General features: G+C 37.5%; 1 protein-coding gene across 9 annotated transcripts in view; it reads right to left on the bottom strand.

Annotated features, from left to right (window-relative positions):
* Nucleotides 1-6,361: 6,361 nt before the first annotated feature.
* The window catches only part of Tab3 (TGF-beta activated kinase 1/MAP3K7 binding protein 3), a 60,616-nt gene continuing 42,516 nt past the window's right edge, over nucleotides 6,362-24,461 (bottom strand). For 6 of the 9 annotated variants that reach the window (XM_030251478.1, XM_030251476.1, XM_030251479.1 and 3 more), the window contains 5 exons: nucleotides 24,297-24,457; nucleotides 19,184-19,277; nucleotides 16,406-16,489; nucleotides 12,570-12,671; nucleotides 6,362-10,425 (listed from right to left, as the gene is read on the bottom strand). In XM_030251478.1, the coding sequence (XP_030107338.1) occupies nucleotides 10,277-10,425; nucleotides 12,570-12,671; nucleotides 16,406-16,489; nucleotides 19,184-19,277; nucleotides 24,297-24,457 (590 nt within the window). In that variant the 3' untranslated portion in view covers nucleotides 6,362-10,276. The remainder of the gene's footprint in view (nucleotides 10,426-12,569; nucleotides 12,672-16,405; nucleotides 16,490-19,183; nucleotides 19,278-24,296; nucleotides 24,458-24,461) is intronic. The other 3 variants (XM_006528238.4, XM_006528239.3, XR_003953021.1) reach the window with 2 other exon arrangements.

The raw sequence follows: 24,461 nt of genomic DNA, 5'->3' as shown, positions 1-24,461 counted from the left end.
AGTTAGACTGTCTGTCTAGTAAGTTCCCTGCCATTTGCCTGTTTCTGTCCCCTAGTAATAGGGTTACAGTTGCATGCTATCATACCAGGCTTTCTATATAGTTGCTGGGCATCCAAACTAAGTCCCCAGTTTAGCCACTGAGCAATCTCCTGAGTCCTACAATTTTGTTTCTCATATGTCAGCTCCTCTTTATCCATCTAGTCTGTTGTTTACGCTGCTTCACTTCTTTTGTATTTGCACTCTACAAGCAAGTAAAGAAAATCACTTTTATTTTTATTTGAATGCTATCTTATCTGTCTTTTCCTTTTTGAGGAATACAATATTGACTCAAGTTGTTTGGAATAAAGACTCTATTTTTAGAAAGTTTATTCCTTGTTCCCTTACCCCCAGCCCCCACATTTGCTGACTGACAGTTTTTAGACGTGCCAGGAATGCAGTTCAGTGGTAGAGGGCTTGCCAAGCATGAAGTAAGACCTGGATTCCGTGTTTAGGATTGCACACATGGCGCAGGAAGAACACCTGAAATTTCAGCCCAGGGCCATCAAAAGCAAGTGAATGAAGTGTCCAAGGTCATCTTCGGGTATATAGTAAGTTGTAGGGCACTGTGCTCTATATGAGACACTGTCTCACAAGAGAAAATTATAAATGACGCCTGGGTCACACTGGTCATATCCTGTAATGTCTAACTAAAATGAAAATAGGTTTTTGTTTTGTTTTGTTTTGTTTTGAGACAGGGTTTCTCTGTATAGCCCTGGCTGTCCTGGAACTCACTGTGTAGACCAGGCTGGCCTTGAACTCAGAAATCCGCCTGCCTCTGCCTCCCAAGTGCTGGGATTAAAGGCATGCGCCACCATGCCCAGCTCTTTCTTTCTTTCTCTCTCTCTCTCTTTTTTTTTTTTTTTTTTTTTTTGGATGAAAATAGTTTTACCCTTCTATAGTTTTACTTTTCTTGGTTGGAAATTATTTGGTTATTAGAAAGACTGGCAAGCTCATTGTTTTGCTGAGTGCTATGTTTCTTTTTACCTCTTGATAAGCAGCAAAAGTGGGGAATGCTGGAATACTCAGCCGGCCATGCAGGTTTTCCCTCTGTTCATGGTGGAAGCTTACAGTGACCTGGTGCCTTATGCCACTCAACAAGTTGGGAAACGAGTTTTCCTATGTGCCTCTCTTTTTAGTGAGTGCTGGTGCCAAAAGAGCAAGAAAGCAAATGCTCCACGTGCATTTGCTTTCTTGCTCATGGAGCAACCCATGGCTCCAGCTGCATATGTAGCAGAAGATGGCCTTGTTGTGAATCAATGGGAGGAGAGGCCCTTGGTCTTGGAGAGGCCCTTGGTCTTGTGAAGGCTCTATGCTCCAGTGTAGGGGAATGCCAGGGCGGGGAGGCAGGAGTTGGGTGGGTGGGGGAGCACCCTCATAGAAGCAGGGGGAGGGGGATTGGATAGGGGGTTTCTGGAGAGGAAACCAGTAAGGGGGATAACATGAAATGTAAATAAATATTCAATAAAAATATGAATAAAAAAGCAAATGCTTCAATCCACTTCTTGTCCAGTTCTCACATTTCTTTGGCTTGCTGCTCAGGGTTGGGCTCAGCATGAGCCCTGTTGTGGACCTGCTTTGCATGGACTTCATTGATGGGTAGAGCAAGAGCTTGGCTGGCCCTGGCAGATAATTGTCTCAATAGATCCCCATCTGCCTCCTGCCATTTCTGATCCCTGGAGGGCACTATTCCCTATTTTCAATCTTGAAAAATGTTTGTATTAGTTCTGATAGTGGAACTTGAGAAGAAAAGATGAAATCATGACTTTGAAATCAGTCTTTGCCATGTGAAGCCATTTAATTCATTGTCAGATAGTGTCTATAGGGCAGAGTGCTGTTTCCTGCTCTTCTCCAATACTTTGAGATATTTCCTGAATCATGCACCAGACCAATGTACCATTACTGTTGCCTTAAAACAAAACAGAACTGAGAAATGGGATTTAAAAGTGGCTGTAAATGTTGGGAAGGTTTTGTTTTCCAGAGACAAGTTCTTGGTATGCACAGGCTGGCCTAACCTTGATCCTGCCTCAGCCTCCTGAGTGATGGCGTTATAGGCTTGATACTCCATGCCCGGTTTATTATATATGTTAATATCTTTAGCAATGTGTATTATCACACCATGCTTGCATATCCATATGCCCAGCCATTTGCACTTGTAGTTTTTCTTTCACACAGTGTGCCTCACCGTATACCAGGCTGGTTACAAACTTAAGATCCTCTCCTAAGTGCTGAGAAAACAGCCAAGTCTGAGGCACCATGGCCACCCATCAGTTCTGTTCTTAAAATATTTTCATTAACTATTTGAGAATCTCAGTGTGTTTTGATATTCTTTTTGGCTTTTTTACAAAACCAGTTTTGTTGTTTTTTTAAAGTGGAAAACTGCAACATGTGAATGGATAGATTCCAAGTCACATACTTAATTTCTATATGCCAATTTGAAAAACTAGGGTATATAAGTATATCCAAAGGATACATTTTCTGATTAAAATGTTGATAACAAAAATGGTTTGCAAAAACATATGGAGGATAGCTTGCAAATAAATGCTAACATGTAGAAAATATGTAATATCATGTATGAATTGTATATCATTTTTAAACTGTAAGGGAATTATTTCACCTAGGTGGTAAGATCCATATCCAGTGTAGAAGGAAGATTTGCCATGAAGCTTATGAACTAAGCTCAGGCCCTTAACCTACCTGATGCCTTTCAAAGCCCTGTACTCAAAACTTAATTTGTAAGTTTTGTGTCATTTTTTTAAAAATTAAATGATAATCTTTCCATGAAATGCTGTAGGCTTCAGACCTGAATGGTGTGTGGGGAGGAAAGAGAGGGAGGGAAGAGAGAAGAGATGGAGGAGATGGAGAAGTGGGAGAGGAAGGAGTCAGGAGGGAGAGGGGAACAAGGCACATAGTAGTTTTTAGATTTTATACAGATATACAAACTCATGTGGTAGGGTTGAGGCAGGGTAAGGATACTGAAGCTGCTTTTCAGTATTTTGATCACATTCATTTCTTACTTAGTCCCAACTCCTCCCTCCTCCCAAATCCATCTACTTGTCCCTTTTCCATCATCCCCCATCCCTTTCTATGCACATACACATATTCCCACCAAGTCCCATTTGCACTGTCTACATACAAATGGGCACATGGCCATCTACCGGGGTATGGCCAAATTACCGGAGGCCATACGCTTAAAAGAAATTTGACTTTTATTTCTCCAAGCAGCCGTCAGTAACTCATAAGCCCCTTCTCCCTCCACAGTGGAATGCTGACTGGCTTTGATCTTGTGCAGGCAACCACAGTCGCTGTGAGCTCATTAGTGTAGCAGTCCTGCCATGTTCAGAAGTTTTTTTCACGTTCCAGCTACCAGTTCTCATCAAGGAATAGAATTATCAGAACACTGCCATGTGACCAGAAAGTCATAAAGAACACACTGCTTGGGCTTCATGTGGGTCCCCTAACAACTGGAGTAGGGGCTGTCTCTGACTCTGCTGCCTGACACTGGATCCCCTTCTCCTAGCTGGACTTCCTGGTCAGGCCTCAGTGGGAGAACATTCACTTAGCCCTGCTAACACTTGATGTTCCAGTGCAGGTGGGTGCCCAAGAAGGGGCTTTGCCCTTCTCAGAGGAGAAGGGGAAGGGATAGTGGGGGAGGGACTCGTGAGGGTGGCACTGGGAGGAGAGGAGGGAGGGGGCTGCTACTTGGAATGTAGAAAGTGAATATACAAATTATTGAAAACAAAAGAAACAAACACTGTTTCCTTTGATCCTCCACATCCAGCTTACAGTTTCTGAGGGCAGTGCAGTTGGGAAACAAACACTGGGCATCTCCCAATACACCCCCCCCCCCCCCGACACACACACAATTTATCCCCTAACCTTACATATGGAAACTAAACTGGTCAGAATCTGATTTTCTTGTGACGGTGAGCATCAAACCTATGAGCTTACACATGGTATTTTTGTTCTACTAGTGAGATAGACCCCTAGACCCTGGCTAGTAGTAGAAGACAATTGGGTAATATAGTCCTCAGGAATGTTACTACAAAAAAATGAGTACCACAGAAAACCAACAGTGTGGTAAGCAAGGATTTGAATTAACTATTTCAGAATAAGACATTTAAATGATAACCTGGGATATGGAAAATGGAGGAATAAAAATATTTACATAGACTCTTGGGGAGTGTCCCAGTATTCTAGTCCAGGCTTTTTCTCTTTCTTGTCTTAGCCTCTTTAAGGGATGGGATGCCATGTTCTCCCTATGCATTATCTGTAAGATGTGCTATAGCTTAACTAAATAGCTCCTGTCCTTATGAAAACATTCTGGCTAATAAATGGTTTATAACAGTGAAGGAGAGGAAGAATATGGAAATTCATTTTTGTGTGTATGCAAAAAGACTTAAGAGCTATGTATTTCAAGTGTTCTATTTATATTGTAATTTAGGAAAGCTTAAAAAGTCTAATACCTATTGAGGGAATTCAACATTGGGTATTCAATATTTAAAATACCATGAGCACAATGTGCTTAGCTTAGTATATTTACAAATGAACTGCTAGACTTGAGAATTTTGGCAGGAGACTGATGAACAAATGGGGTATCCTTACAGAACTGTTCTTTATGTTTGTAATTTTAATATTTTTTTTGTTTTTTAAAAATCAGACATAGAGCAACCCTTATTTATTTAAAGCATAGGTTATAATCTGTGATTTCTCTGCAGAAGATGGGAAAGCTCAGCAGACTTCAGGCAAATGTTTTAGGGCCTCTCTTTTACCTTTGAAAACTAGTTATAAATGCTACTTTAATCACCAAAAAAACCCAAACAACCCAATTTAAAAAAAATTCGAGTATAGAACTAAACCAAGAATTCACAACTGAGGAATATCGAATGGCCGAGAAGCACCTAAAGAACCAGTCATTTATTGGATGGAACACAGGGCCCCTAATGAAGGAGCTAGAGAAAGTACCCAAGGAGCTGAAGGGGTCTGTAACCCTATAGGTGGAACAACAATATGAACTAACCTGTACCCCCAGAGCTCTTGACTCTAGTTGCATATGTAGCAGAAGATGGCCTAGTCAGCCATCAATGGGAGAGGCCCTTGGTCTTGTGAAGATCATATCCCCCAGTACAGGGGGATGCCAGGGCCAGGAAGCAGGGTGGGGGAGGGTATAGAGGGCTTTAGGGATAGCATTTGAAATGTAAATGAAGAAAATATCTAATAAAAAAAGAAATGTTCAAAGTCCTTAGCGATCAGAGAAACGATCAAAATAACCCTGAGATTCCACCTTACACCAATCAGAATGGGTAAAATTAAAACCTCAGGATGATATTCTCCAGATCCATCCATTTGCCTAAGAATTTCATAAATTCACTGTTTTTAATAGCTGAGTGACAACACATGTTGGAGAGAATGTGGAGAAAAAGGAACAGAGGAACACTCCTCCATTGCTGGTGGGATTGCAAACTGGTACAACCAACCACTCTGGAAATCAGTTGGTGGTTTCTAAGAAAATTGAAAATAGATCTACCCAAAGATCCAGCAATACCACTCTTGAGAATATACCCAGAAAATGCACCCACAGGGGTGTGTGTTCCACTATGTTCATAGTGGCCTTATTTGTGATAGCCCGAAGCTGGAAAAAACCTAGATATCCCACAACAGAAGAATGGATACAGAAAATGTTCATTTACACAATGGGCTACTACTCAGCTGTTAAGAACAAGGACATCCTGACTTTTGCAGTCAAACGGATGGAACTTGCGAATATTATCCTGAATGAGGTAACTCAGACCCAAAAGGACATGCATGGTATGTACTCACTGATAAGTGGACATGAGCCAAAAAGCAAGCAAACAAACAAACAAAGTACAGAATACCCAAGATAATGTCCACAGAACTAAAAAATCTCAACAAGCTAAAGGCCCAAGGGACGATGCCTCAGTCCCACTTGGGAGAGAGAAGAAAGCAATCACAATTCGGGAGGGAGGGAGGAAGGGGAGGGAAAGTGAATAGGATGGGGGGGCAGTGGGGGATACCTGATCTGGTATTGGGTGAGGGGAAAAAAACAAATGAATCATTCTTTGATAAATAATCCTGAACAGAATGAAGCATTTGAGTCTCTATCATTTTTCAAGCTTCCTATAAAACTTGTGTATGCATACTTTTACCAAACTTTCAAGTCAGGGTTAATGGATACCTAATAAGATACTCACTTCACACCTAAAGCTACTGAATGCTCTAAAATAAAGGGATACCAAGTAGCTCTTGCAATGTAGAAACCTGAGTGTTTAGAATCAGAGTTAGTTCACAGAAAAGATGCAGAATGTAGAGCTTGTTTTTAGTTTATTAATTTATTTTGCAGGAATCTTTGACTTTCTGAATATGTACTGCTTGGACGGTGCATGCATAGCCTTGTAATATGCCTTTGTACATTTCTTCTCAAAATAATGTCCTTCACAACATACACAGAAATCTAAGAGACATGGTATGTACAAATTTAATTAATTTCTTGCTGCTTTAATGAAGAAACTGATCAATTCTTTTACAGTAGGGAAAGAAACTTGGACAATTGGTGCTGTTGTAAATAACTCAGAACTATTCAGTCTCAAAGCAAGTTTTCATGGCTTTAGAAACTCAGACTGACTCATCGCTCGCTTATCTTTGAATGCCCAAGCCATGCACAATTCTACTTGTACTAAGTATTTGGGGATGCAAATAGTACAGAAAAAAAGCTGGTGAATGTGAAACATCATCAGAATTAACTTTCACAACAGGGAAATACTGTTAGGTCGCTCAACAAAGATACAGTAGTGCTGCAACACAGGCAGTGCCCAATTTGAAAATTTTAAAGTAACCTTTCAATTGTCATTTCCCTTTCTCTACAAATATACAGACACACACTGCAACATGGATTCATTCAAGGTCTAACAATGGTACAACAGTAAAATAATTCCATTTTTCATCTTAGAGGGACACCTTCACATTCCAGGATACATCATCCATATTTCTAAAAGACAGTTCTATGCCTCATATGCTTTCTCTTCATACTGTCAGAAATACATAAACAATTAAAAGATTATATAAAATTGAGTTGCCACAGAGAGTTGGATATGAACCCCTAGATAATTGTGACAAACCAATGACAAAATTTAACGAAACATTGATTTCTTTTATAATTAGAGAGTACTAAAATTGAGACCAGCTCCTTAAAAATTAAACTGCATATCACACTTCCCATTCCATCCTGGGAAATAAACAAATTAGCAACACTTTCCTCCACCATCATTAACCTGCACTAAAACTACATATTTGTACAATGCATTTCTTTTGTTTCTTTAATATCCCCTGCCTCCACTGTTTCCCAAACTAGATCAGAATCAATCCAAACATTTTACAATCCTTAGAAGTTTGTGGCTCCTTTCTTTCCATTTTAAACTTTAAGACCTCTAAATTTTACGGGAACAATGTTCTTTTAACACAATGGCTAACATGCTTTCTAAAGACCCAGTTTACAAAAAGAAATGTAAAATGTAGAGTCAGGTCTGCCTTATCAGTACATCAAACTAGCAGTTTAAGAAAGCAAGCCTCTCACACGAACATAAGCGTACACTAACTGACCCAAAGGGCATGGACACCTCCACATCAGTATCCAGCAACTTCCATAGTAGTATCCACCATATGCCACCTGCTTATGGATGCCAATCTGAGCAGGAGAACATTCTGGAAAAAAGAAACAAAACCACCTGGACGGCTCAATGAATTCTTATTCAAAGTGGTCATAGATAAGGAGCAGTCTATATATGGGTCTATATATGATACAGTCAAATGTATCAAGTTCATCAGTGTCAAGTTGTTTTGATTGTTTTTAGGAACTGAATAAAATGTATGTGGGCATTCAAACCTTACCACGTCCAAAGCTTTCTTAATGGCCCCTGATGTCTCATACCTAACTTCCATAGCAAGCAAATGAACTGGGGCCTCCTTTTTCCTGGCAGATGAAAGCCATGAGTGACTAGATACATCATCGAAGGCCTGAACCATGCATCTACTGTATGTTAACAGCTTATTGACCTTGGTGAGTTTTCATGCAATAGTTTTAATAAAGCATCAGACTTTTCACACATGCTTCTTTCATGGTCAACTGACAAGTGTCATGCTGTCGGTATTTCAGCATCTTATTACGAACACTGGGACACCTTTAGTCAGATATGTCAAGTAGTGTATATGTTCCTCCTAACTTGTCTCATAATAGCAAGTGGAGTTGTCCATCTCTAAGGGAGACAAAAACTACACAAAGGCAAGGGCACCTTTAAGAACAGTAGGACTGCTAGACTGCTTCTGGGGATCGACAGGAAACCCACCTTACAAGCCTTTCACCCTTTCCAAGTCCATGGGTTTGCGCCTGTTTTCCCACCATTACGATTTTCACAGTTTTGTCGCAGTTGTGTGAGAGATAGTTACATAATCATGCTCTTCTTGAGACATGATTATTGTTATCTTTTTCAGTGTATCCACATATGAAGGCTAGATGCGATGTAGAAGATTATGACTGATAGAAAACTACAATGAGCTATGCCTTTGGTTTCAATATGCTATTGAGTGCAGCTTCTTTTTCCAGGTCTGGCAGCGATTTCTGCTTAATGAGAATACAGTGACAGTACAAAGTGGTTGTGTATACAGGAGTTGGGGACAGACCTAGTATTCCTAAGGTTATAACCTCAGGTGAAATTCTTCAGGATGGAGAAACCTAGCAATTTTATTGCTGTCTATGTTCACTGGAATGGGGAAAAATTCCAAAATTCAATTCTGAACCAAGAAGGAAATTTAAGGCAAAGAACCTACTTAAATATACTATCATTAATTTTCTCATTATACATCACAGCAAGTGGCCTGATTTGTTATCTTTTTCAGTGTATCCACACCTGCATTGTTTCATAAGTAGTGCTTTAGTATTCCCTGAACTGTTGAAATTCAGTATGATCTGTCTATTCAACTAAAAAAAAAAATTCAAACTCCCTGTATACATCATTCTTTTGACAGTAGTTTTTTTCTTTTCCACCTATAGCACCTTGTTAATGCCAGGCTACCGTGCTTCCACTGAGCTATATATCCCCAGCCCAATGGTATTTCTTGAGTAGTCTCGTCTCACTCCTTCATTAATGCAACTTTATGATGTTGGCCAACTTCGCTTTCCCTCTCATTGGCTAGTTAACAAATGTGCAAATAAATAGCTCATATTGATTTTTTTTCAGCTAAATTAGGACTACGGCACAAAGTATTTTCTGTGCTGTAAACATCATGTATTCATTACAAACCAGAAGTAGGGGGCCCTGTATACTGCAAGCATTTCTTAAGAACCACAACTGAGCTTAGAATTTCCAATGGTTTTGGAATGGACTTGCATTTGGCATACATTCAGTGTGCTACTGGCAAAGCACAGTTTTATGAGAATGGCATTTTATAAAACCATACTTCATTACTTTCAAAATCAATAACCTAAGAAAATATACAATAATTTATGTGGTATAAGTAGGTCTTAGTTACCAGTGTCAATGCAGCTTGATGAACCATTGTTCAAGCAAAAGAGATAATACTACCTCTGATTGTACTTCCTCACAAAGGGCACAATATGCCTAATTCCTGACTACTACAAATCACATTTTAAAAGTATCCTGTCTGCGTATGAATGTGTGTTTGAAATTACCCCTGAAAAAAGCAGCAATTACAAATAAACTCATTATTTTGCACAAAAGAAAATAAAGCATATCCTGGGTGCTTTTTCCTGTCCATCTCTTCACAGGAAGCAGCAGGAAGAGGCACAGGGAGCCTTGGTTTCCAGAGAGCTGTGACCAAGTAAGTCTGCTCTGGAATTCACAGTTTGTCTGCATAAACTGTAACATGTCCTACCATAATCCAAAGTTCACCTTTAGAAATGAAGAGCCACTCAGCAGTAACTGTAACAATTTGGATTCCATAGAAGAGCCCTTAACATCTCTGTGTACATTCTTACAGGAGTGAATTCAAGTATCCCCTTCTACCTCTCACTCTGTAATGAGTTAAGAAAGGAAAAAAGAAAGACCTCCCCACTTTTCCTTTCCTGAGCCAGGGCACCATTCCCCCACCTCCCCCTGTGCAATCAAGAAATGAAAAGGCTGGGCAGATGAACACAATCCCAAAGTTTCCTTTTCTTTTGGTGAGTGCTCAAAGTTTCACTCTCAACCTGGTGTCAACTCTTCTGAATTCAAGTGTACCGTGGCATCTCACACTGCTCACAGCGATTCAGTGCAGGGTGGTTGAGAAAGGTACAGCTGTCACAATTCCACGGAGCCCCTTCATAATCCTCATCTCGGGGTTGTGTCCGAGCACTCTGTTTGCAGATACTTAAATGTTCTGAGGAAAGAGGGGATTTAAAAGAAAGGAAGCTAGATCAACTGTTTCTCCAAGCAACACACAAACTGACCAAAACTGAAATGACAAACTACCACAAAACAAAGGAAGGACTCCCTATCTTACCCATTGAATAAGCTAATTAGTAACCATACCACTGGAAAACCATAGCTGCACAGAAGCTAGATACATGCTCCACTTTGTTCTAAACACATTGATTTTTGTGCTCTAAGAAGAGAGGTCCAGAATTAGATGACCTTTCTAGTTTATTACCCATAAAGAATAGATAATTAAGCTATATTCCAGCCAAATAGGGGTAAAACATTGAGATGTATGTGACAGCATATTCAGAGAACTCTCTCTGACTTTCCTCTCTGCCATAGACTAGTAAATAGATATCTCTTCTATAGGACATCTGCTTCCAGGAAGACATGTGTGTTTTATATTAATGCTCCATCAATGGCAGGTAAAATTCAAAACAAAGGTGTTCCCAGAAGAGTGAAAAAAGACGACTCTACAGCTAGTTATAAAGCTAAGAATCATTCTATATACATGTTTCTTTTGTTCTCAAAGTTATTCCCCCTTGCCAAAAAAGTTGTGCATATATTACTTTTTGAAAACTGCCTATACCTGGCAATATCAAAATCCAATTTTACAAAGGAGTGAAATATAAAATATAGACTCAAGTCTGTGTTACCAGGTACATCAAACTAGCAGTTTAAGAAAGCAAGCCTTTCACATGGAAATAAAAACTCAAAACTTGTATTCCTGTTAGGTCTTAATTCTCTCTGGTCTTAGGCTTAAAAGGGCTGTACTCCTAGAATTCATCTGGCAACTCTGCTTTGTTGGAAGATTCCCTATTCAGAAGAAAGCTCACTGGGGAAAAGGGTTTCAAGTGTTCTCTAGGGGGGTTCCTGTAACCACAAACAGGAGAGCTAGACTTGTTTCATTTGCCACCTTTAGCCATCTTACTAGATATAAATTACTGCTTTAGAGTTGTTTTTATAGACTGGCTCCACAATGCACAATTTTACCCTTAGGACAGTTGACTTTTAAGGTTAACAAATCAAAACTGTTCTTACATTCTTAGGTCAATTCAGTCTATCTGATGACTCTTATTGATGACTCTATTCCCTGTTAAATATCATGCTGACTTAATTTGAAGTCATGAATCACTATGAGGTAAATGACCAAACAACTTTGTGAGTATAAAAATCTATTCAATTCATTTCAAAGTACTATTTTAGAATATTTACTTTGATTTGCATGAACAATCTTTTTTATAGCACACTTAAAAGCAGTTTGCAGACCACCTTGTAGAAAATATTTATTCAAAAAGGAGTATTTCTATCCAGATCAAAGGGTGTGCAGGAAACACTATTTTGTAGCCCATACACTAAAAACTGTATAAAGGGCTAAATTAGGTTTCCAGTTATATAATAGTTTATATTTTCATAAAAATGAAAAGCTTCAAAAATACCTTAATCAATATTGCTTGTATAATATAATATAAAAGACAAAAAGTGCTCAAAAGGCACACAATTAAAAATACTGAATAGAAAGGGTTTCAATGGTAAATGAAAAAGTTACTTTTACAAACATATTCTAATGATAAAAGAAAAAATGTACAAGGTACTTCCATGTATCTTGTTTCTTCTTATCATGGTGCCTTTTCATTTGCAAAATAAGGGTGGTTTAGCTATTATTATGTATACTATAATAGTAATCCAGTATAACATATACTATTTTAGAGACCTGCTTTCAATTGGATGGCAGCAGACCAAGCTAAAGAAGTCTTAGACACTTGTGTGAAAAGCTTTATCAAATCCAGAAATTGCAACTCATTTGAAAAGTACTTTGTCTTGCTTTCTACATTCTACTTCTAGAGAGCTGGCCTTTCCAATAAGGTGTTCAGATATAGCTGCTGAACATGAGCTATATGTGGCTATATGCAAATCAAGGTGTGCATATAAAGCATGAAGAAATTAAGAAAAATATCTTTTAAAACAATCTTTAGCAAGCACTGAGGATCTACTAAACACTTAGCATATGCACATGAACTGTAATCTTCAAAGGGAAACCTGAAGGCAGGCTCTAGTTATGCTAACTTGGATGGGTTAACACACCCCAGGGACACAGGTACAAACCATCTGCAGCTGCTGCCTGGGCGTCATGGATATCTACTGGCGCTTTGGAAGTCACACTAATTCTTCGGGCTTTTCTCTCAATTGCACAGGAGTCTGAGGAGTCTGCAGAAGAAAAGGCAAAAGTACTGAGAGGGGACAGCATCATCTGTCAGGAAGACTGCGCTCCCAAGGACCGTTCCTGCTACTCACTCAGCTGAGAGAATTTACCCTTCCTGCCTTCACAGGAGCTTTCCTTTGTCTCTGAGGTTAATATAAACATAATGAATGCTTCTTTACAAGCTACACCAAACACTCATCTCAAATAGTGAGTCGTGGCGGAAAAATATACTTGGAGTAAAAAGTCAGTGACAGCAACTAAATATATACATACATACACACACACACAAGTTGAATGTCTGGGTTATGTGGGAACCTGTCTCAAAGGACCAACAATTAAAAATAAAAAGAAGATGAAGAAAGAAAGAAGATGAAGAAATAAGAAGGAAGAATAAAGAGGAAGGAAGAAGACAACAGAGATAACGGTAATGACGACAGTAGTACACTGTTGTAATCCCAGCATTTAGGAGGCAGAGAACACACTAGAATTCATAGAAAACATTAGTTCTTGAAAAATGGAAGCAACTCAAAAGAATACTATGTAGTTACAAACGTGGGCTCCCCACACATTTCAGGAATTTCAACTTCATGTTACAATACTGTTCGTATTTGTTATGAATTTACAGTTTATTAGTGAGCAACCCTTGTATTAGATAATAATGACTAGCACACTACATATTGTTTACCTTAAAGAGCAAAAGAATGACCTTGCATTTTCTAATCAGTCCTGACTGTATCTGATCTCTCAGTAAAGTCCACCTTTGGAAAGCGCTGCCCCAGGGTTCTAAGGATGGTGGTTAAGCTTAACTGGAATTCTAATAGCACAATAAGAAAGACCAGAGTAACTGTTTCCTTAGGCTGCAAAGAAAATGCTGGAGCTCTGTCTTAGACTTGAAAGGTACATGCCTTCATTTCACTGACTCACACGAACATCTTGGAAAGTACACAGGTCAGGATTTGAATAGATCACCTCTCTGTGGTACACAGATTAGATCTGAAGACAGTGAGCTAGGCCACTGTTCAGGTCACATGACACCCAGGTCATTCACTGTTCTTGCAATGAGGATACAGGAAGATTTGCTGAGTTACCTCAAGACTTATGTTGCTTATTAACTGCACATGCCAATCCCAAAGGTTTCTGTTGCCTCTCTTCCTTTGTCCTCTAATTCTCTAGCCCACTCATCACTCAGATAGTATTATAGAGTCTACTTAGATTTGCAGCATACAAGCAGTTTACTGTTTTGTTTTTAAGCAAACAGTATTGCAAGCCAATTTGCACTAATTTTAGAAGTGTTTTTAGAAAAATGATGCTAGGTGTGGGGTTGCATATCTGTAAACCTAGTAGGTAGCATAGTTTATGAGACCATCTTCAAAATGGAATAAAGTGCTTAACAGAAAATATATCTGATTTCAAACTCAAAAGCTTTTTACTAATCTGTGATTAAAGGCTTAAAATAACTTGGCAAATAATAGTACCATTTTACACTCTCACCAATAATATGCAAGTTATACTTTAAGCTCATCTCAATGAAATTTTTTTTTGAGACAGGGTTTCTCTGTGTAGCCCCGGCTGGCCTGAAACTCAGAAATCTGCCTGCCTCTGCCTCCTAAGTGATGGGATTAAAGGCACACACCGTCACTCCCTGGCTCAATTAAATTTTTAAAGTAGAAACTTATTCATAAGGATAGGTAAGACTTTGCATGTTGGGTATAAATTCCTTGGGGCAGGAGTAATAATAGGATCATACATTTATGTACAATTATGCATTTGGTGACTATTTAAGAAATTGCTGAAAACTGGACTCATTATGACTTCAAAGATTCCCCCCATCAGCATTAGTGAGTTTCATTTGCAGTGAGCTGGCCGAGGAGCAGAGCCCTTTACATGCATTTGTCACTTTTCCTTCTGTAGGAATGGGTTAATAGGATCTTTATGGGTAAGGTTTTGGAATCAGGCTCTGCTAGCTTCAGATAAAATGCAACAAAGAGTCCTAAGATGAATCAGGCTTTGGATACAGAGGGTGATAAGTCCATCAACATTAGCAAACACACTGCTTGGCTGGAGAATGTAGTGAACAGGGGCTGGAGAGTTAGGATTCATTTGCAAGGTTAGGGAAACAAATGTGAAACACTCTTCCCTTTTCTTATTTTTTTTAAATTATGTTCAAAATTGTTTCCTATCTTTTTAAAATATTTAGAAGAACTCGCCGACTAGCAGAATGTTGTTCTGAAACTATGTTCATGGAACTTTTTTTTAACAATGTACTCAGTTTTAATATAATATGAACAGCTATTAACATTTCCTTTCACCTATTTAAAAAATCTGGCCTTTTATACTTTTATTTTTCAAGAAATGTGTTTATCTAGGTTACACAGTTTACTGACCTGACTAAGCTATTAGTCACATGCCTTTATTACCATTTATAATGGATAACCCATCTTTTATTTCTATTCATGGTATCCTGCATTTTTTTCGTCTCTGTACATCAGTCTACCTTGAAGTTTACTAATTTTGTTTCATTTTTCTCTACTTTGATATAGAATTCCACTACCAAAAACAAACATCAAATTTCCTTCCAAGTACCTAACAATTAGGGGCCAGAACGACTCAGCTAAGGGTCTTCTTAGTATATGTAAAGCCCTAGCCTCATTCCTAGTACCAAGATGATAGATAGTTCATTGTCCTTGAACAGGGGAACTTATGGCTTTGTATCTAGCTCCTTGGAGATGCCACTATTCAAGAAATTTCAAGATTTACATGTGGTCGACTGCTCGGATTTTTGGTCATTTCTTATGAATTTAGTCAGTTATTCTATGCCAGCTCTTGAGTCATTTAACTGTAGCTCATCTGCTAGGCTATCTGTAAGAAAAATCACCTTAGAAGGTACTAAGGCAAAATCAAGTTTAAAGATGTGTATTTTATGAACCTAAAAGGCTAAAAGTGATCAATGATATATAATCTAGAGGCTTTCAGCTTGAAACTACATGTAACATTGCCACAGTGCCAAATTTAGTACTTGGCAGTTATCCACTAAAACTCATTTTGAGTCATTTTTAGAAATCACTATACTATTTCAAATGTAGGTCAGATGAAACATCCACAGTAGTATAAAACAATAAAAAGACCAACTCCTAAGCTGCCATCTATAAATGAACTACAATTTATGCACTCTCTACTATTCAATATGTCTTCATAACCAAACTGTCTTGAACTGCTTAATGAAAAAGGATTAAAATATGAACTTTAAACATTAGCTGTATATTGAGAACATAAAACAATAAGGCCTGTAAGTATATGGGTGAAAATGAGTGATCAATCCACACCTTCCAATCTACACTTACTGTAAGATACTGAAAACAACTTAGGACTTGCTTTGTTCTTGATGACAAAACACTCATGTCCCCATCACTCCAGCTTACACCCTGTTTATCAAGCAGCAAAAGAATTCTTATGTACAAAGTCTACTGAGGATTTTTCAAGATCCTCATTGTTCTAGAACAATTTTCTTTCAGGAGTATAGTTTTTATTATGATAAAAAAAATCACTATTATGTCTTACAATAATCCTAACATCACTTTCAATGTTTAGTAAAAAAAATTAAAGTTTGGGGACTATTTTACTACTGTCATATTAATATAGATAACTTTATGAGGAACATACTCTAGTGAATAGTTCAAATAGAAACTTCTTCAGAAATCTATTCAACTTCTACAGTATTCGTGCTATGACCTCCACTCACCTTTTTTAGATGGCTTCGGTGGTACAACTGGGCCAGGTTCTATGTGGTCATAAAAATTATTGATGGCTTTTGGATCAAAGTTTCCTACAAAGGAAAGAGGAAACGACAGGTATTTAGGAATTGTTCTTTTGTTATTTGATCTTTTAAGAAGAAAATACATTGATGAAATGTAGGAAAAGAACATGTTTTCTATGGTTTCAAATGTCATTAAACTATCCTCTTTTCTTTATGGTTGTGAGAAAAGATCCAAGCAGACCAGGAGAACACTGTTTGTCTATAATATATTACCTAAAGGAATATTTCTAATTGCAGGGCTAGCATCCGTAAGCAAGATTCAGTGTATGAGAAACAAGGAATGGTTGACCTGTTTGGTCTAATGAAAAAACAACATGAAAGAAGATTGTGACACTTCTTTTCATAATTTATCATAAAGCCATCTAAGGAAGAAGCCAAATGTATATGTTACATAACCCTATGGGCTTATCCATGATGGTATTATGTAAATTTTAGAGTAAACAAGCCCGGAGAATTGCTGATACTAAACTTTCCTTGGATCTGCTCACTCTCTGGCAGATATGTTTATATCAGTGATATACCCTGTGACTCCTTCAAGGTCAGATTGCATTAGGTGCCAGTTCTGATTCTCATCTTCACTGCCGACTCTGCCCGCTGTACCCAAATCCACCTGAGCTTGGATACTGAGGATTCTGTACTCTACCAAGTTTCCTCTTTTTAAGTATTGATGTTTCCCCTAATGAAAAATTTCCTTCCTGCAAATCAAATATTAAGCTGCTTTTCATCAAGTCATGCAATGGTTTATTTGCATCTACTTGAAAGTGCCTCCCCTACTGCCAAAAACAGTTTAGGAAAAGAATGCAATATTTGGGCACCTTAAGCATTTCTAAATCTTAAGTACAACAATACCTCATTTGTTCAATTCATACCAAAAAACACAGCTCCTTCCTTAAAAAAAACCTTAATTGATCCTATTATTCAAAGTTTCATCCACTTGAATAGGCTATTTTAAAGAGAATTTTTAAAAAATTCTTATAGCTCCTGAAAGGTACAATGCTACTTGACATATGAAGTGCTGCACATATTCTTTGTCAGGCACTAATGTTACAGTTCATGTTCTAATTATTCTAATCAAATGTTATTGATTTTTACTTTGCTCCAGAAACTATATCAGTTTTTTTAAAAATTGATATAATCATATAGTAACAGTGGTTGACATACCCTGCATATTATACATAGTGATTCTTTTACTACTAGCATAAAGCTAGTATAAGAGTAATGTGGTGCTGGGCGGTGGTGGCTCACGCCTTTAATCCCAGCACTTAAGAGGCAGAGGCAGGCGGATTTCTGAGTTCGAGGCCAGCCTGGTCTACAGAGTGAGTTCCAGGACAGCCGGGGCTACACAGAGAAACCCTGTCTCGATGACAAAAAAAAAAAAAAAAAGAGTAATGCGGCTTTTGAAAATGAGAACCTGGCTTGATAGCTCAACTTTCATGTTCAGATGGTTCTGTATCGTTATTATCTTTAGTTCAATTGTTTGACACTGTTATTATATACTACTCTTAAAGTACTGTAGAAGCTCTCTTAACTGCCGTAATTAAGACTACTACAGTTTGGGAGTAGGTGGACTCAAAGAAAGGATTGTTAAGTAAAATTACACATCACCTTTATGTAACATAAATATAGCAGCGTTTTTCTATTTTTCTTATGAAAGTGTTGAAGACTGAAATGCCCAGGGATTATATATGCTATGCAAACATTCTATCACTACACTGCATCTTCAATAGTTGTATTTTGATGCTGAACAAGGATACTTCATATTGCCGTATACAAACTATGTTCATGATAAGCTAAAGCCAAGTGTCAGTAAACTCTCTGTCAAAGAGCAGATACTGAGGTTTTGTAGACTTGCAATGCAATCTGTTACAAGTATTCAACTCTGTCCTTGAAACACAAAGAAGCCACAGACACTAGGTAAATAAATGTGCATGTCTGTTTCCGCTAAAACTTTTTTTTTCTAAAAACAGGCAGTAGGGCCCTAGTTTGCTGAACCTTGATTTATAATTTTGCGTTTTGGTGTCTTCTGAATGCAGCATGTGATATACTAAGGACACTTTCTTACAAAGCTTTCCCCTTTCTACTTGTGTTCATTCAAATCTAATTACGGGTTCTATCATTTTATGCTTGACTCTCTATAAAAGCCAAAGACAGTTTTTAAAAGAGAAGCATCCTCCTGAATTCTTTTTAGTTGTGAACTACTAATTTTAACTGCAGAAGCATAGCTAACTAGCATATGCAGCACATGTAATCAATGGGAGCCGCAGGATACGGGAAAGCAAGTCCTTCTGTCATTTGATGAGCTGGCTACCTGAAAGAGAGCTTTTACTGTAACATAGAGAACTTCTTTTAAAACCAAGAACTCAGATATCCTACTCCGGACTCCCTTTCTGTCACAGTATTTTCGAAGACTATCATATAATATAAACTGTGTCTTAGAAATAATACTCATCAATTTATGAAATACATTCAATGACAAAAATGCAATGTAACAATATAAAACAATGAGGAAAAATGATGAAACTGCTGAAGTAACATCATTGTTTGACACTTTGATCCATGAAGTGTGGGAATCTCTTTAAAGCCATTCTTACAACAGTTATACAAAAACCTGTCCTTAAATCTATGAACCCAAAAGTATTGCCATCTAAGCAGGTTAAAACACCACACCATGACTTATGGTTTACCAAATAATCAAGTCTATACCTCTAGATTGAAGGAGGTCAACTTCTTTCAGTGTACAGTCAACATTTATCTGGAGTTGTCTGTTCGTGCTTCTCAATCTTGTCATTTCCTCAGGCTAGTAAGAAAGCACCCAAAATAGCAATTGTGGGAAAGTCATTATCAAGCCCAACATTTAAGTACTGTCTTTCATGTTAATTGATCTGATGGGGGATAACTAATCCAGCCTTGTCTATAAGATGGATTATATAACATGTCTGTGTATGCTTTTGAAGTCAAAAGTACACTGAAGACATCGATGTGGCCACATAATAACAAAACCACGTGTGGTAGCCGGGTACAGAGTGAACTCTGTTCTATCATAAATCTATCTATGTTCACTGCAATAACAGGGCACAGAAAATACCTTACTTATGTTTTTGTGGTAAAGTGCAACAACCAACCTTTGAAATTAGCATTGTTCATGATTTTAATCTTGTCTAACCTGGTACAAGTTAGTGCTTACTTAGCTTTGGGTACCAGGTTTACCAGAATTCTCTCACTCCTTCTGCTAAAAGGAGCTTTAAGGTAGGGAGTATTGCACAAATTTCCTGATGAGAAAACATCAGAGAGGTTAAATTTCCTACGGGTATAAAGCTCCTAGGTGGTAGAAGCAGAACTTATACAAATTTATATCAATTTATAGACTTATTTTTCTAGATCAAAAGAAACACTTTAACACAGAGAAATATCAGGCATCAATACACTCCTTTGTTTCTTCTACGTTAGTCTGTCCAGGCCATTCCAATCCTTAGGGTCTTTTCAGTAACTGAAAAGATCTTTTTCTGATGAGCCTGTAATCCCCATACCATTATTTTTTTAAGTATTATTATTTGTTTTATGTATATGAGTACACTGTAGCTGTCTTCAGACACACCAGAAGAGGGCATCAGATCCCATTATAGATGGTTGTGAGGCACCATGTGGTTGCTGGGATTTGAACTCAGGACCTCTGGAAGAGCAGTCAGTGCTCTTAACCACTGAGCCATCTCTCCAATTCTCCCATACCATTCTTAATTTCTTTAGAATTTCTGTGCCTACACTCTAATGGTATGGATACTGAAGTGTTTCCCACATAGCCCAGGTATAAGCTTAATTACTAGGGTAATTTTAACTACACAAAGTAGAATGTTAAATTACCTACTAACAGAAAGAGGGGTGGAATAAGGGAGAGGGAGGGAGGGAAGGAGAGGGGGGGATAGAGACAAAGACAGAGATACAGAGAGAGACAGAGACAAATAGATACACACAGGCAGATAGAGACAAAGAGATTGAGAAAGATTGCTTCTGTTAAAAAACATGTATTCTGTCGAAGACTAACCAGGTTAACCGGGCACTAAAAAAGCAGATAGGATGTCTTATGCTGTTGGGAGATTCTAACAGAATAAATGGCAATGTCCACAAACAAGAAGGGACCAAAAGTTCAACACGTAAAAAGCAATTTCTGGATATTATTGGTACACGTCCTACTTATTTAAGAGCATTTGAAGACTGCTAATTTTACATGCGTTTTGTGCCCATTTATCTCAGGACTTTATAGATAACTATCATTATTCAGTCTCAAATATTTTGAAGAAAAATATCAAACTGAATTTTAACTTAGAAAATAAAAAGCTCTAGGCCCTCAGAATGCTAGTGGATCAACAAGAACCATCTGGAAACATTTAGTACGAACTGCTCTTCTCTCTTCATTCCTATGGACAAAGTATGTGATGTTAATATGTAAAATGCTTGCCAAGTGATATTAAAATGGTATAAAACACATGCTTGAGCATCAACATGGATGATTTCATCCTCCTAGAAACACAGAAGTGACCCCTACTTTGTGAGTTCAGTACCTAAGGACTTATCCTTCCTATATATTTTGCAATTGAAAGTTGTAGCCACAGTGGGCCCAAATAGTGATACTTTGTAACCAAGCACGAATATACTAATGACACATGTTATATTCAAGCAAGGGGGAGGTGAGTAGCTGTTTTTGAGTCGGTGATTTATCAAAAGTACACCATGTTTACACAGAAGATTGGTATTCATGATGATTTATAATCTAGACTTATATGTAGGCCAATAGAATACTTATAGCTGACATTTTCAAATAATAGTTTCTATGCTATTTTGAAAAGGTAGTAGAAATCCCTTAAGTCAACTTGGAACCTTAAAAACTAGTGTTATAAACACCAATATTGAAGAGCACTGTTGGTTCTTGGTGCTTTGGCCCCAATTATACATGTAGGACATAAAGCAGTGCAGTAGCCCCCAAATTCAATTAGAACAGGATGGATCCGGATAACTAACTAACTTGGGGGAGGGTGGCTCTCTCCATACTAAAATCTTTTTTATCTTTCAAGGTAAACTTTAAAACTCTGCCTCCTCTATGAATATTATTAACAAAAGATTAACATTTCTTTCTCATATTTATACCTTTTTGAGAGATGACATATTAGGAAATATTTCATAAAATGTGATAAAGAGCAAGCTAAAGAAAAATGACACTATCAAAATACTTTTGCTATCATTTGAAAAATATCATTTCATGGCTCCTCAAAATTTCTGCAAGTATACAATGCACACTCTAGTCTCATTAAGCAAGCATTTCTCTCCTATTTTGATGTAAAACTTGGTAAGAAGTTTCTTGGAAATCTGAAAGTAGCAATGCATGCATGTTAGGAAAAGTGTCAGCTCTTTGGTATTCTTGTATATTTGCTGGGTACTTAATGACACCCAAGGCACACTACAAACATTGCTTCCTTATGTGGCCAATATTATACCACAGCTCTAGCACCTCTGTTAACTAAGCAGTCAATACAGCTAGTAAATAGCAAAGGTAATCCAATTCCAAATCCCATATGGGTATTCCTTCAAATGAGACTCAATTAACAACCTGAAAATTCTGACTAGATTAATTGGTTTTATTTTGTTATTTTGGTTTTGTTTTTACCAAATTAGCTGTAAATATGTTACCTTATTGCTTAAAACAAAATTGGTTTTATAAAATGCTTCAGATTTGTGTTATCTATTTCAAGCAAAAACTTTCAGCATTTTTGTTACCAAGCTAGTTTATAAAGATTCTTGCTATTTGTTGGATATTGTATAAATTGCTTAACAAGCCTTATGTAATTCTAAAGAAAATCCCTTACCATGGATATTCTAGCATATATATTTTAGAGATGAGAAAATAAGTCCAGATGTTACATATCCGAGGCTATGCGACTGACACAAGCAGTGAAAGCAATAACCAAATTTGGGCTTGCAAAGCCACTTGCTGACTTAACCTTCATGGCCACAGTAGCCACCCCCTCAGCCATGCCCTACTGTCCTTGATTGCAGTCTAAAGATAGGCATTGAAAGAAACTCTAATTTCTCTAGGTGAGGGATGATCACACTTGGTTTAGTAAACTATTTTTTCTATTTCATTTTTAATTTTTAAATTATAAATCATAAACTACAGTCCCAGGAAGGTTTACCTTTCTTTTTAAAAGAAAACAATGACTCCGTAATAAAAACTCTTATATAAACTGTGGGTGCTTGTATTTGAAGCACTAATTAATGCCACACCAGAGAGTTTTTTACTTCTAATTAAAACTAAGGTTTATTTAGCAGGACCTATAATGGACCAGGTGTTTCAAAACAAAGCCTTACCAAACAAACAAACAAACAAACACCTTACTGACACCTAAATGATTACAAGTTGCCTAACTACCCTTTGCTAACTTCCTAACTGAGAGGAATCAGTCAAGATTTTAAATAGAGAAAATCAGAAAGGATACTTAATTCCATTAACATAACTGTTTGATTTTACTTTGTAATGTTCTCAGTGCTTTATGTAATTAAAGTCTCCTTTGTAACAATGCCTAAACTGAGGAACATAGGCAATAGCAGAAAAAGTCGTTAATTTCTTGAATATGCCTCTTCCTCAACAGTCTTCTTCTCAAATGGTTCTATTTGTTCCCTGTAAGAGCAGGATAAAACTCACGCACCTTGACACAGTGTTCAAGGTCTACACGGCACTCTATGCTCATTAACCTCTATAAACTCATTAGAAATTTCAGGCCTAAGTACGAAAGCTTTACTTACTGTGTCTTAAAAGACTGCCTGGAATTCAAGCCTTAATTACCTTATATTCTTTTCCCTTCAAAAAATCCTTCCTTTTTCCTTTCTTTCTATAATGTAGGATGAAGTCTCCAAGAAAGTAGCTGCAGTAACCGTGAGGACAAGAAGCTTTGCATATATGTTCAAGAGCCAGGTCACCCCAGCTTTAGAGAGGGAAAGACAATGAAGACCCTTGAAAACAGACAGGATCTACACACTTGAAGCTTTGGCAGTCATTCCAGGATGATGTAAAAAAGAGGACATATGTACTGACTACATTCATAAAGCAGTTACTGGAAAATTTCCTTCATTACATGTGAGCAAATAAAGCAACTGCCATTGAAGTCTACATCTTTTCACTGGCAGATAAGTACTAAGCACCTAACACAGTATCATATTCATAAACACTGAATACATGAACACTGAATAGTGAAAAGATTGATTATATCACAGAAAAGGTGACATCTCAAAGGAGATAGACTTAATGATTTTCAAAGTTATTTGACATTATTAGAATCAACTACATTAACCAATAGGCTAAAAATATAAAAACTCTTTACCACAGTAATTTCTTTTAAGATCATTAAGGGTCCACGCTGAACATCTTAATTTCTACAATTACACACAATGAAACTACCATGCCTTCAGAAATTCTACCAATACTTTCTCAAAATTAGTAATTAACTTATTTAAACTCACTTTAAACAATTAGAAAAAAGTACAGTCTATGCTTAGAAGAATAATTTATGAAACCTTTTGTTATCATATATTCTTGCAATAAACACTATATTCTAACTGTCAGTCTTTGAAAATAGCTATAATCCCGTGCAAGTGCAAATGTAAATAAAAAAAATTTAGTTACTCTGACAAGAACTGTTGGGGGCAAATCTCTTGCATTCACTACTGTTTTAAAAATTCATCCAGGACTAGAACTTGAAAGAAAATCAAATGGCTTTAACAGAGAATGTCCATATCTTCCTATCAGTATATATTGCAACAGCTGACTTACCGTGGGAATTGCAGTGGTGCAGCTGACTCTTCTAAGCCGTCTCTGCATCAGGTCATGCTCCATACTGTTAACTTCAGCTTTCAACCGCTCTAGCTCCTCTTTTTCAAGTTTCAATTGCTTTGCTAACCTCTCCATTCTTGCTCGCTGATGTAACAGCAAGGCTAC

Source organism: Mus musculus, chromosome X, assembly GCF_000001635.26.
Source record: "Mus musculus strain C57BL/6J chromosome X, GRCm38.p6 C57BL/6J".
Taxonomy (NCBI): Eukaryota; Metazoa; Chordata; class Mammalia; order Rodentia; family Muridae; genus Mus; species Mus musculus.
Note: the sequence above shows the minus strand (reverse complement) of the source record. Positions and strands in the feature narration are given on the sequence as shown.